This window comes from Jaculus jaculus, chromosome 19, assembly GCF_020740685.1.
Source record: "Jaculus jaculus isolate mJacJac1 chromosome 19, mJacJac1.mat.Y.cur, whole genome shotgun sequence".
NCBI lineage: Eukaryota > Metazoa > Chordata > Mammalia > Rodentia > Dipodidae > Jaculus > Jaculus jaculus.
In genome coordinates this window covers 45406274-45421394 of record NC_059120.1, presented here as the reverse complement: position 1 = coordinate 45421394, position 15121 = coordinate 45406274, and the positions used below count along the sequence as shown (strand labels likewise).

Genomic DNA, 15121 nt, shown 5'->3' with positions numbered 1-15121 from the left:
GTAAGTCACACAAATACACAGGAAAAAAAGAAAAAAAACTGACATCAAGCCGGGCATGGTGATGCACGCCTTTAATCCCAGCCCTTGGGAGGCAGAAGTAGGAAGATCACTGTGAGTCTGAGACCACCCTGAGACTGCATAGTGAATTCAAGGTCAGCCTCGGCTAGAGTGAGACCCCACCTCAAAAAAGTAAATAAATAAATAATAAACCTGATATCGAAGGAGAAGAGAGACAGTTGGGGAGAAGAAGGGGTTCAGTGGAAGAAGGATGGACAGGAGAGACAAGAGAAGGTAAGGGGAGAGGATTAGAATCAAAATGCGTGTGTGTGAAAACTGTCAATAAAATGAACTATTAGGAGAGTTAGATGAGGCCAATGATATTTAGCACCCTGAAAATTTCCAATTGCTGTAAAAATGGCAGTCTCTATAACTACTATCATATTCCTAGACAAAAAGTAACAAGTATACATTCATTCTATTTTCATTATTAGTATTATTTCCTTTTCTTCTTTTTGCTTTTCAAGGTAGGGTCTCGTGCTAGTTCAGACTGACCTGGAATTCACTCTGGAGTCTCAGGCTGGCTACAAACTCACGGTGATCTTCCTACCTCAGCCTCCTGAGCGCTGGGATTAAAGGAGAACACTACCACACCTAGCATTATTTGCGTTTTTAAATTCATTCGAATTTTAATTAAGGAGCTAGGGATATGGCTCAGCAGTTAAAGGCACTTGCTTGCAAAGTCTGCCAACCGGGGTTTAATTCCCAACCCATCCATGTAAAGCCAGACACAAAAAGCGACACAAGTGACTGGCATTCATTTGCAATGGCAAGAGACCATGGCACACCCATATGCACATATGCAAATATTTGCAAATAAACAAACCATTTTTAATTCAAATAAATCAAAAAAAGGGAAGGAAATAAGCCTGGTAAAATTCTGTTCATATCTATATTCACAATATGAGAAGTTATTCTATCTCTGCATTAATAGATTACACAATCATTTTCTAAGGAAAAATTAAGAACTACATGAATGACATCAGGTCCATCACTCCTAAGCATAATCTGTAAACACAGACAGTAAGCACTGAGAAAACCACATCGATACACACACACACACACACACACACACACACACACACACACACACAGCATCACACACTATTCTGGGACATATTATAGCATGTGTGTACTGTGTTTAGAGGTAGAGAATAAACAGAATCACACAATCTTGGCAGTAATAACAATAATATGTGACTTAAAACCTGCAAGTATAGCCTCAACTTCCAAAAACCCATTCTAAGCTTAATCCTTTTTCCGACTTAACATTGCCAGCGTATTTTAAATAGCCAGATATACATTTGTCCTGAGAGGTACACCGTTCATCCCTTCATATTCAATTATTTGGCCTCTTGACTTACCTACAAAGTTCAGTTATCTATTCAATGTGACAGGAAGTTCCCACTAAAATATACATTTCTAAGTATTTATATAATTTGCCAACCTTTGTGAACACCATTTCTTGCAAATGAAACAGAAAAGAATACTTCTTTAATGAGCTTTAAAAAACCATCTTCTTTTCACTTTTCATTTCCCTAAATCATTTTAATTTTCAATTTCCTCAAAAGAAAACGTAAATCAAACTCCCCCCACCCAACTGTCTAGGAAAAAGGTTTAAGAAGAAAGAGTGAAAACAAGAGAGTCTCTCTCAGTTTTCAGAGCAGCCACGTGGAGCAATGTCCACCCCACCAGGACATCTACTGTCTACACGAAGGGACTTCACGGCCACTCACGGCCAAGGGACTGTATAGTGCTATCGTGTGAATTCCAGGCCATTCGCCCCATGTCTATCAACAGGTGTGCTTCCATTTGCTTACCAGAGCCCTGGCTTTCTGTTTCTCATACCGTCACATTGTATCCTCCATCTTGGGACCTCAAGACGGTTAAGTGCCAGCTTCCCAAAGACAAAGCAATCTTAGAAACCATGTTGTTGCCCCAACTTTCTGCCATATTGGCAAGAAGTATGATGAAGGACAAGGCTGAGGTTTCTCAGAGGTCACCAAATGACTCTGGATCCATACCCAGAGAGAGAGAGAGTGAGAGAGAGAGAGAGAGAAACCTGGTCTGCAACCTCCCCATGCAGGAGAGTCATCCCCATCTTTATTTCAGCATCAAATTTCTTACATTTCTATCTCAATTTGTGCTATTGATTCCCAATGCCAAGCAAACCCACCCAATGTTTGGTATGTATTATATAACAAAAATATTACAACTTAGATATGAAGAAAATTGCAACTCTCAGCTTTTCTAATTTTTCTAAAGTTTTCTTTCTTAATTTAATTAATCAATTAATTTTTGAGAGAGAGATACAAAGAGGCCAATGGAGAAAGTGAGATAGAGAATGGACACACCAGAGACTCTAGCCACTGAAAATGAACTCTAGATGCATGTGTCTCCTTATGTATCTGGTTTTACATGGGTACTGGGAAATTGAACCTGGGTTCTTAGGCTTTGCAAGCAAGTACTTTAATTGCTTGCCATGTCTCCAGCACTCAGACAGTTTTTTTAATAAGATGCTAACACTCAAAGAATAAGGATGAATTTCTGAATATTGAATATTATTTAGATTTTTCCCCCTCCTTCCTGACTCTACCACAGCTAGGGAACCAATCAGAACTTTGCACATGTTTGGCAAACACAAGCCCCTGAGATGCACCCCAGCCTCCTGGAGTTTGTTTTACTTTCTTCTGTGCTTATTTTCCACAGCAAGCAAGCCAGCAGAGGCAAGGGGGTTAACTTTGTGTCACTCCTAAAAGATGACTGTAACTGTGGAAAGAATAACTCCTTTCACCTTACACACTAAGGCTTAGTGTACATACAAGTGATAGCGATAAGTACTGAAACCATTTCCCTGTGAAAAATATCCCTGAAATCCACCAAATGTTAATGAAATCCAAGCCGGGGGGGAGGGGGACTTTCAACAGTCCCTTCCTGGTGCTCAGAGCGGAGTACCTGTTCAGTACGTGTGAGGTTTGGGGTTCAATCCCAGTGCCTTCCCTATCCCTCCCAAAAAAGAAAGTTCAATGATTTATATCTCCTTCAATTCATGTTCTCAAGTGTCCACATGGAGAACAGGGCAATGCACATTTGCAATTAACAAAAATTAGATGCTTTGCAGGTATGGAGAAGACTGGAGAATATTGGTCTGCAGGTGTGAGGGACAAGCGAATTCTCTGAAGGTGGGTAATGGGAGGGAGGGAAATAGCAAGAAAACTGCCTCAGGTTAAACAATGCCTTTTGTCATGCTTTCAACTAGAAAGCAATCCTACGGGTGGAGAAATGGTTTAGTGGCTAAGGCTCTTGCCTGAGAAGCCTAAGGACTCGGGTTCAACTCCCCAGAACCCCCACATAAGCCAGGCGCACATGGTGGCACGTGCATCTGGAGTTCATAGCTAGAGGTGCTGATATGCCCATTCTCTCCCCCCATGAATAAATAAAATCAAAATTAAAAAAAAAAAAATTTAAAAGAAAGTAATTCTAAGTTCAACTCTGAAGTTGTCGCTATTTGTGTGTGCGTGCACGTGTGTGCACTTGCACGCTTATTTTTGCCCTTAAGCCACTAGCATGTGAAACGTAACTACATGATGCGGTTTCATAGACACTTAAGATATACTCCTTACTTTGACTTGATTCAGTATTCTCTATCGCATCTGCCATGGCCCAAGACGCTTTATACCAGAAGGGGCGCGTTAAGTGGGAACGCTGCTCTCACTGCTAGCTGGGGGAACCTCCTCTAGAGAGATGGCCACAGACACTGAGGAGACTCAAAATCCATCAAAGCAGAAAATCAGAAGTTGCTGAGAGCTCAACACTAAAGGAGACTCACCTTCCAAGGCTCAGGGAATATGGTAGGCATGTTCCCCCAACCAAAACTGACTGGTGCCTTCATGACCACACAGTGAATATCGATAACCCAACTGAGAAGGGCCCTCAGCAAAATGGGGGTGGAGGAGAAGGACCATAACAGTACAACCTGATAAAAAAATGATTCATTTGTAACATGTTATATATTAAAATCTTCACTAAAAATAATATGAAAACCAAAATGCTAGGCAAGGGCTGGAGATGTAGATGCACTGTGGAGCACCTGTCTGTCCTATTCAAGGCCCATGGTTCAATCCCCAACACTGCATCTATTTTTTTAATTAAAAACTTGAAAAAAATAAAATAGAAAGAAAAATGCCAGTACCTTCCCAAAGTCACGAACATCAAACAGGTCAAATGCCTCAAAGAGTTCACTTTTTCTCATTCCAAATGTCTCACAACAGGCTGCCAGAAATGTCCGGATGTTCTTCAAGCAAAGAAACTGAGGAATGGAAAATAGTTGTTAGTATATGATGATTTTTTATGAACATAACCTATAGTGAGTGTCACACCTACACTACCATAAAAATGACAAGAACTAACCCACTCTTTTTCTTTTCATGAGTGCTTATTTGTTATGCAAAATAATGGTTTTAATTATGTTATTTTTGGACATATATATATATATATATTGCACACTCCCCATTGCCCTCTCTTACCGCACCCCTTGCTGGTCCTCCTCCTCAGTCTCCCTTCTAATTCCACACCTTTTAAAAAAATGTAGATTCCACACAGCAGAGAACAATATTTGGCTCGATGAGCTATGAGCCTGCTCTTCAATCAGTCACTCAGTCAGCAACACCACTGAGCTGGTTACAACCAGACAGCATGACCTCTTCCCTCATGAAACTTACATTGCAATATGAGAAGACCATCAAGAACAAATGCAACAAGAAACACACAAAAAAGCAGTACTTCTATTTATTTATTTTATTTTATTGTTTTATCCACATGAGAGAGAGAATTGGCGCACCATGGCCTCCAGCCGCTGTAATCAATCTCAAGACATGTGTGCCACCTAGTGGACATGTGTGACCTTGCACTCTTGCCTCACATTGTGCGTCTGGCTTACATGGGAGCTGGAGAGTCAAACATGGGTCCTTGGGCTTCGTAGGCAAGTTTCTTAAACACTAAGCCATCTCTCCAGTCCCAGTATTTCTATTTCTATGTGAGGCTTGGAATAGGGATGGGAGAACCAGTGGGCAGAATAGACTGGAGCTTAACCAAGATGGCTAGAGACAATCTCACTGACCAGAGGACAGTGGAAGAGAGATCTGAGGTGGTCTGAGGCAGAAGGGAGCAAGCCAGAGCACCGTGTGCTGGGGAGAAAGGCAGGGGTGAGCTAGCCAGGCAGGGTTTCTGGTGAAGAAGGGCCTGTGGAACAGCATTTGCTCTGACATGTGAGAAATCACTATGGTTGGTGGGTCATAGGAAGACATAATCTTTGTGTTGGAGGTAGGTCGAGGGATGCTGACTAAAGGGCAAGGCTCGGAAACCATAATCTAAATTATCTAAATTAATCTAAATTAGAGACAATGTGACGTTGTGTTATAATTTCAGTGTTCAATGTGAGTTGTTCAGTATTTACGCAGCAAGATGTGGGGCAGGCAGGATAGGTAAGTCTGGAGACTGGGAGATAGGTATAGACTTCAGAGCTAAGTCTGGCGGTAGAGGGGGGCGGGTCTCTGCAGTATAGGAAACATTAACCATAATGTTGACAGAGATGAACCTGGACCAGGAAGTCTTAGGAGCAAAGAAAAGACGAGGAACCCACAAAGGAGCCTGAGAAAGAGTGAATGACCGGTGAGGAAGAGAAAATTCAGAATGGGATTTCTTGAAGCCAAGTAAAATGCTGCTAGGTAGAAGTGACAGAATGTATTGGATGCCGCAGATGGTCCAGTTAAGACTGAGGTCAAGTGTAGCACTTGGGACTTGACAGAGGAGGTCATGGGTACCTTGACAGAAGTAGTCTTTATGGAGAGAAATGGAGGGAAAGGGAGTTTGGAGTAGGTCCAGTGACGACTGGAAAGAGAAAAAGGAAGTAGAGAGAGGCTCTTGAGCTTCTCTGTAAAGGGAAATCGATGTAGAGGTCAAGGATAGTATCACAACATGGATCTGTTTTGATGGAAATAACTTCACATTGAGGGGAAAACTGGTAAAGAAGGAAGAAGGCAGTCACTAAATGAAGTCCTTGAGTGGGCAAAGGGAAGGGGATGCCACGTGCAAGTTCAGAGACTGACCTGGAAGAGGAGCACACGCAGAACATCAATACCGACTGGAGGGGAGGAGGAGAGGAAGATACTCGGAACAATGTAAAAAACCAGAAGTCATGGCGGGGCGTGGTGGCACGTGACTTTAATCCCAGTACTCTGGAGGCTGAGTAGGAGGATCACTGTGAGTTCGAGGCCACCCTGAGACTATGGAGGGGTCAGCTTGGGGTAGAGCAAGACCCTACCTCAAAAAAAAAAAAAAAAATGTCAGACTTCACCTTCAGTTTTCAGAAGACTCGGGTCCACCCAAGAAAAAAATGTACACATATTTTGAAAATAAATTAATTCTGGTTTGTTTGTTTTCTTGTGAAAAGCTGCATATCGCAATCCATGCTGGCCTGGAGCTCACCTTGAAGCCCTTGAACTCGGCAATCCTCTTGTGGTGGTTTGATTCAGTTGTCCCCCATAAACTTATGTGTTCTGAATGCTACATTCCCAGCTGATAGAGATTTGGGAATTAACGCTTCCTGGAGTGAGTGTAGTGTTGGGGGTCGGCTTAGGGTGTTAAAGCCAGTGTCCCTTTGCTAGTGTTTGGCACACTCTCCTGTTGCTATTGTCTACCTTATGTTGGCCAGGGGGTGATGTCCACCCTCTGTTCATGCCATTGTTTTCCCCTGCCATTGTGGAGCTTCCCCCTTGAGCCTGAAAGCCAAAATAAACCTCTTTTTCCCAGAAGCTGCCCTTGCTTGGATGATTTCTACTAGCAATGTGAACCTGACTGCAACACCTCCTGCCTAAGCCTCCTGCTGAGTGCTTGGATAGATCATACGCATGAACCACCGTACTCAATGCTTTGGAATGTATTAACTGCTATGCCACACATTTAAATTTATATGTGTGTGTGTGTGTCTCAAAACATTAAGTAAATGTAGATTATACGTCAATTATACAAAAATGCTTCAAAAATATTCGCCTGTTCTGGAGACACTGCTTAGCAGTTAAAGGCATGTGCTTGCAAAGCCTGATAGCCGGGGTTCAATTCCCCAGTACCCACTAAAGCCAGATGCAGTAAGTGGCACATGCCCCTGGAATTCGTTTGCAGGGCCCATACTCACACTCCCTCGTTCACCTTCCCTCTTTCCCTCCCTCCCTCTCTTCCTCTCTCTCTCTGCAAGTAAATAATTATTAAATTAAATTAAAGAATACCGCACTTTTTTATTTAAAAAAAATTAACCAGGCATAGTGGCACAAGCCTTCAATCCCAGCACTCAGGAGGCTGAGGTAGGAGGATCGCTGGGAGTTCCAGGTCAGCCTGGGCTAGAGCAAGACCCTACCTCAAAAAAAAAAAAAAAAAACTCAAAAGCCTCCCACTAGGCATGATGATGCACGTCTGAAACCCCAGCATGTGGATGATGGCTGCAGGAGGATCATTTCTTCAGGGTCATCCTCAACTACAGACTATCTCAAAACGAAAACAAAATTAAATAAATCCATAGAACCTAACCTCCAGTGAGTGAGCAACATATTAGCTAGCCACTGCATCTTTTCTTTTCTTTCTTTTTTTTTTTTCAAAGCACTATATTTTGTTTTTTGATCTTGGTTTGTTTGTTTTTTTTTTAATATGGAGAAAATACATACTACCTCCTCCGTATCTGAAGCATTAAGATTTGCCATGGACTTTACTCAGATAGTGTTACCCTTTACAGGAATCATTGTCAGAGGCCTCAGTATCTCAGGAGGGGTTAACACCACAGGGGAAGCATAGTAAACCTTTTGAAAACAGACAACAGCCAATCAGCAGCTTTGTGACTGGTTCATTTTAAAAAATTTACAAGAGACCTTTACAAACACGGAATCACTCTGCATGTTGCTCTTCCACATAAAATTGCTTATTTACAGATTAAAAGCCTTGCATTCTGCCAAGACAGACAATAATTACTCTCTGGGGGATTTTGCAACTGCTCTCTTGCAATATTTTTTTTTTTTTACATAATTAAGTGCCCAACTCACAGCTCACCAAGGAACAAAGTGTGATTGCAAATGCCACCCTCACCCCAAATCTTCCCCATGTGGGGGAGAAAACCTGCAACAGGCGTCCACCTAAGTACTGTGATCATGAATTCAGAAATGTCAGTCGGATTACGGAGACTGAAAACGGAACGAGAGGCAGCCATCGAATGCACAGGAGAGACCATAAAACCGGCTTCCTCTCCCTGTGGCAGCCAAGGCGAGCCTCCCTTACCTCCTCCGGCAGCACAATGCTACTGAACGCCAGGACTCCCTGGGCTTGTAAAAGGGCACTGTTGGCTTTCCCAGGCAGCCCTGTTTACTGTCTGCTTTTGAATGCTTGCAATGTTCCAGGCACAGAAATGCTACCAACGAGGAAGACAAAGTTGTCCTTCAAGCCTCTCTTTCTCTCTCAGAGTTAGCAGTGGATTTTCAGAACGTTCCAGAAGCTGGCTGCAGGCACCAGGCTGCTGCTTGCCTTAACCTACTTGTGCAGGAACAGAGGTGGGGCTGATGGATGGAGGGCCCGGGGTCACTATGGGGGTCCCCCTCATAGTTGGCTGCCAGCAACTCCAACATCATGCGCTCTGCTTTGACGATATTCTTTTCTCTTTTTCCAGTGTCAGAAAAAAAGAAAGAAAGCCCCAAAGTTGAAAGAATAATACAAACATGCCCACAGGCGCAACAATTGCTACAGCCCATGTATGTCTCTGTGTTTGCTTGTGGTTGGCATACATAGATTTCTAGATGACAGACTGGTATTTGGGGATCATTCAATCTGGACTTTTTCTCTCTTCCTTTCTTCCTTCCTTCCTTCCTTTCTTCTTTTGATGAAGTAGAAACTTTGTATGGACACATCGTGTGTTCATACCGTCACTGCCCTCCTCCCTGCGCCCCCTCCACTGAGGGCCCTCTTCAGTGGGATTGTTGGTGCACATATGGGATTGTGGGTTCTCAGTTGTGACAGCTGCATTCAGTCATCATGGTGACGCGGGAGGGGGCCAATGCCTCTGGATATCCCCCCCCCCACCTGTGGCTCTTACAATCTTTCTGCCCCCTCTTCCACAAAATTCCCTGAGCCTCGGTGGGTGTTTGAAGCCTACCTTAGTGTTGAGCTCTCAGCAGCTTCCAGAGTCCTGCTTTGGTTTTGTTTTTTGTTTTGTCTTTTAATTATTTTTATTGTTTTCATTTATTTATTAGAGACCAAGGGACAGAGGGAGAGAGAAAATGGGCTCACCAGGGCCTCCAGCCACTGCAAACGAACTCCAGATGCATGCGCCACGGTATGCATCTGGCTAACGTGGGGCCTGGAGGATAGAACCTGGGTCCTTAGGCTTCGCAGGCAAGCGCCTTAACCACTAAGCCATCTCTCCATCCTGTGCTTTGGAATTCTGAGTATCCTCAGTGTCTGTCTGTCAGGCTTGCTGTGGAAGCAGCACTCTTGCTCATCTTGAAATTCCTCTGTGGGTCCTAGCTGACGTGTGAGGGGTGGTTCCTCTCCTGACTCTGTGTCAGCTATCTTTCCTTGTCTTGTTGATAGACTGTGGTTGTCCTAGGTTCTCGTTGCCTTCTGAAAAAGCAAAACAGATTCTCCAACAGAGAGTGAGATCAGCCTACGTTTAAGGGGATAAATTTGTTTGCATTGATTTCCACCCTTCTATCCCCCAACGTTCAGCCCTCCAATTCCAGTCCCCCCAAGCCCTAGGCATCTTCACCCTGGTGTTCATTACGTTTGTCTTTGGTTACAATTCTAGGTGAATGGATAATGAAAATGTGCTGTGTATACACAATGGAACCCTACTCAAGGGGCATGAAAAAATAAATTACTTTCTTTACTTGCTAATTTATCTTGATGTGCTTTTTGAAGAAAATTACAGCCATTTTACTTCATTGCAAAATTGTTAACTGTACATAGCCTAGAACTTAGGATATTTTTCTACATGAAAATAATATACAATAATCTTACACAGCTAAGAAAAATTAAGAACTTCATATTATCTAATATATACCCTATATTCAAATTTCTACAATAACCCACCCAATATCTTTTTACACTATGTTTAACCTAATCTAGGATCTAATCTACTTTGACTCAGGGTATGTGGCTATCTTTGTTATATATTTTAATCAAAACTTCTTGATTTTTTTAAGCACTGACTTTTTGAAGAATCCTGGCTAACTGTCTTATAAAATATTCCACATTTGTCTGATAATTTCCCATAGAACCACTAAAACTGTTCTTCCATCTGGATTCAACTGAACCAGTTGGCAAAAGTAATTCACATGTTGAACTTCATATTTCACCACATCAAAAGACACAAAGGTGTTAGGCTGTCCTACTACCTACCTAATTCTAAGCTGGGATGCTTGATTAAACATTTATTATTTACTGATTGATTTATTTATTTGAGAGGGGTGAGGGAGAGAGAAAGAGGTAGATAGAGAGAAAATGGGCATGCCAAGGCCTTTGACCATTGCAAATGAACACCAGATGCATGGACCACCTTATGCATCTAGCTTACACGGGTCCTGAAGAATCAAACCTGGGTCCTTTCACTTTGCAAGCAAATGCCTTAACCACTAAGCCATCTCTCCAGCCCAGAATCACTTGGTTAAGAGTGATACAGGTTACCATTACACCTCTGTCCAGCAAACACGTGTCCCTCTATATGCCTAGTTAGTCTGAACATGGAAGTTTGTTATCCTGTGGCTGTGCTGTTTCCAAATAATTTCTCACAAAGGGCCTCCTCTGACATCCTTGCTTAAGTTACTTTGGGACTGTAAAAGTAATGCTTTTTCCTGATTATTTAATCCATCTACATTCATTAAGCTGATATACTTTTTGTTATAGCTTCCCCTATCTTGAGGTTTATGTTAGGATCTATGGCCATTATTCTTTCTGATCTTTGTATGGTCCTGAATTTGCCACAGATAGATCCTTAGACTAGTCCTTATGTCCTTCTAACTTGACTTCATTTTCTTTTCTTTTCTTTTCTTTTCTCTCTCTCTTTGGTCAAGTGGTCCCAAACTTGTATTTTTCCTGCTCTAGTTCTCAAGCCAGTCACTCTTCACTCCTCAGGCAGGACTGTTTTCATTTGTAAATGGTATTCAAAACCCAAAAGACCCTATTACTGAAGACTCTACATGCCTGGGTGGCAAGGTCACTGAGAAATCAAGCTGGAGCTGAGCTGAAAACCTCCTCCCTGTAGACCAGCTGACAGAAAGCTGGAAAGATGCACTGCATGCAGCCCTATGGGAGACAGAAGTCCTCAGTAGTGAAGACAGTGGACACTGCAAACCTTCCGTTTGGCCACCCAGGCCAAATGAGCCAACGGGTATAATAGTGGCATGTCTGCTATGGGGGAAACCAACTGCTCTCTGATTGGACTGGAGGCCCGCTCCATGGGAGGGAATACATGCCTGGTACTGAAAACTAGTCAAAAGCCTATGGCAGGGAAGGTCATGAGCCCTAAGCATGTCATGCCTGCTCTTGTTTGGCTAAATGCATATATAAATGCCCTGTAAGCACTTTACTTAACATTCACATCCATACAATGGTTCAAGCAGCTCTCTTTTCAGATGGCGGTGATCACTGGGATGACCCAAAATGGCCATCATACTGAGAAGAAGTGAGAGGAGTGTTCAGCACTGCAATATCTCTATCACACCTTCCAGAGCTCAGGGTCCATTGTGGAAGAGGTGGCGGAAAGAATGTAAGAGCCAAAGGAAGGGTCGGACTCCTTACAGTGCAATCGTACAGATAGAAATTGGCCTTGATATCCATGACCTCATAGTGCCTGACACTACCTACACAAGACCCTCATAATAGGAGGAAGAGATGATAACATCAAAATAGAAGAGAGACTGATTGAGAGGAGGAGGGGATATGATGGAGTGTGGGTGTGTGAAGGGGAAAGTGGGGAAGAGGGAATTATCAGGGTTTATTGTTTGTAGTCATGAAAGTTGTCAATTAAAAACGAGTTTTAAGGGCTGGAGAGATGGCTTAGCGGTTAAGCGCTTGCCTGTGAAGCCTAAGGACCCCGGTTCGAGGCTCGGTTCCCCAGGTCCCACGTTAGCCAGATGCACAAGGGGGCGCACGTGTCTGGAGTTCGTTTGCAGAGGCTGGAAGCCCTGGCGCGCCCATTCTCTCCCTCTTCCTCTGTCTTTCTCTCTGTCTGTCGCTCTCAAATAAATAAATAAAAAATGACCAAGAAAATATTAAAAAAAAAAAAGAGTTTTAAAAAAGGCACTCCTCTAAATGTATATGCTATGCTTATCAAACTGCCCAGTAAGCCCTTCTCTTAACGTTCATACCCTTATATTAATGCTACTCTCACTTTGGGTAGAGAATCTTCTCTTTTCAGATGGCACTGACCTTGGGATGACTCAGAAGGTATCATGGTGCTGGAAAGAAGTGACCGGAGTGCTCAGTACTGCAATATCTCTATCACACCTTCCAAGGCTCAGGGTCTATTGCGGAAGAGGTGGTGGAAAGAATGTAAGAGCCAAAGGAAGGGTAGGACTGCTTACAACATGCTCTTCCAGACCCAAAATGGCCTGGATATCCATGATCTCACAGTGCCTGACACTACCTACACAAGACCATCATAAGAGGAGGAAAAGATCATGACGTCAAAATAAAAGAGACTGATTGAGAAGGAGAAGGGATATGATGGAGAATGGAGTTTCAAAGGGGAAAGTGGGGGGAAGGGAGGGTACTACCACGGGGTGTTTTTTGTAATCATGGAAGTTATTAATAAAATTTTTTTAAAAAGCCACTCCCAGATTACGTGAGCCAATAACATTGCATAAACCAATACCTGTACCGTTTGCTTGGGCAACTTATCACTTTGCACAGGAAGAGGTTTGAACATGTAAGCAGAGCTCTAACGTGCCTTGTAGAAAGCCCTACAATCCTCGTTGCAGGACGCCTAAGAAGCCATCACTTGTCTCATGCTTTTCAAAAGGAAGTGTGAGATCACTGAAGAAGATTCCATGAACACGAGATGTTATAGCTGGAAATGTGACTGGTTTCTCATACAATATTGTATCAGTCAGGGGCTGGAGAGATGGCTTAGCGGTTAAGCGCTTGCCTGTGAAGCCTAAGGACCCCGGTTCGAGGCTCGCTTCCCCAGGTCCCACGTTAGCCAGATGCACAAGGGGGCGCACGTGTCTGGAGTTCGTTTGCAGAGGCTGGAAGCCCTGGCGTGCCCATTCTCTCTCTCTCCCTCTATCTGTCTTTCTCTCTGTGTCTGTTGCTCTCAAATAAATAAATAAAAATTAAAAAAAAAAAAGAATCACTGCATGGTTGGGCGTGGTGGTGCATGCCTTTTAAAAAAAAAATATATATTGTATCAGTCAGCCAAGGCTTTCCTCACACTCTAGTCATTCCTTGGGGCTAGAAGGAGTTCCCTCACCCTGTGCGCCATCTGCAGCAGCTTAAAATATGTGGCCCTCAGAGATGGCTTTCAGCACAAAAGACAAGTTCATCTCGTTATTTCACAGCCATGCTTATTCTTGACAATATTACACACTTTTCTTTATCATCCAACTTATTCACATGAGATCATTTCAGGAGTTCCTAAAGAATTAAAAACTTAAAAATTTAGAGTTGAATAGCTGTAAGGTTTGTAAAAATGTTTTTAATGTATTTTACTTATTTATTTACTTGAGAGACAGAGAGTAAGAGGCAAATGAGAGAGACAGAGGCAGAGACAGACAATGGACACACCAGAGGCCTCAAGACACTACAAATGAACCCCAGACGCATGCGCCACCTTGTCTTATGTGGGTGCTGGGGAATCAAACCTGGATCCTTAGGTTTTACAAGCAAGTGCCTTAACTGCTAAGCCATCTCTCCAGCCCTGACTTTAAGATTTTTAAAATTACAATATGGATTCATATAAGAAAAATAGTTGATGAGGATATGTGATGTTTACATAGCTCACATATTTATTTAAATATTAATGAGATACTTATGATGTGCTGAGCATCATGAGATTTCATAAGACATGCACTGGGTTCTAACTTATTAGTATATTAAAAGTATTCATTGAGGGCTGGGTGTGGTGGCACACACCTTTAATCCCAGCACTCAGGAGGCAGAGGTAGGAGGAGCGCCATGAGTTCAAGGCCACCCTGAGACTCCATAGTGAATTCCAGGTTAGCCTGGGCTAGAGTGAGACCCTACCTCAAAGAACCAAAAAAAATAAATAAATAAATAATGATAATAATAATTCACTGAATAAAGTAGCAAGAACTGGATACAAAAAGTAAGCATGGGCTGGAGAGATGGCTTAGCGGTTAAGCCCTTGCCTGTGAAGCCTAAGGACCCCGGTTCGAGGCTCGGTTCCCCAGGTCCCACGTTAGCCAGATGCACAAGGGGGCGCACACGTCTGGAGTTCGTTTGCAGAGGCTGGAAGCCCTGGCGCGCCCATTCTCTCTCTCTCCCTCTATCTGTCTTTCTCTCTGTGTCTGTCATTCTCAAATAAATTAAAATTAAAAATTAAAAAAAAAAAAGTAAGCATGACCCAGACTCTACCTCCACGCCTTACTAGAGTTGTTCAGAGAGCAAAGTGAAGGGAATCCACACCTGCCCAAGACGACAGTAAGTGCCACACAAATATTCAAACATTTTCTGGGAGTCCAGGAGTGTGGGGGAAATTCCCGGGACCACTGAGGCATGAGGTAAGACCTAGAGGGTAAGTGGCAGTCCGCCACAAAGAAAGGAATGGTTGGTGTTTCTGAGTGGAAAGGAAACAGCCAGCTCAGGGCCTGGGCAAGAACAGGAGAGGAGAATATAGCATGGTCTATAAGAGGCAGTGGAGTGATTCTGATGGACACAGTCATGGGCAGTAGCTGCAAAGGGGACTGGAGGAGAGGGGTTACTTGAGGCTACTGAGCACGCCAAGATCCCTGGACTTTATCCTAGCAGTAATGAGGTTAAAGGATTTTAGGCAGAAGATTGAAGGTAGGTATTG

At 43.1% G+C, this 15121-nt stretch overlaps 1 protein-coding gene across 1 annotated transcript in view; it reads right to left on the bottom strand.

Moving 5' to 3' along the window:
- Vav3 (vav guanine nucleotide exchange factor 3) overlaps positions 1-15121 on the bottom strand; it is a 388131-nt gene that overhangs the window by 291573 nt on the left and 81437 nt on the right. Inside the window, exon 2 of the mRNA XM_045138234.1 lies at positions 4250-4366. Coding sequence (XP_044994169.1) covers positions 4250-4366 — 117 coding nt within the window. The remainder of the gene's footprint in view (positions 1-4249; positions 4367-15121) is intronic.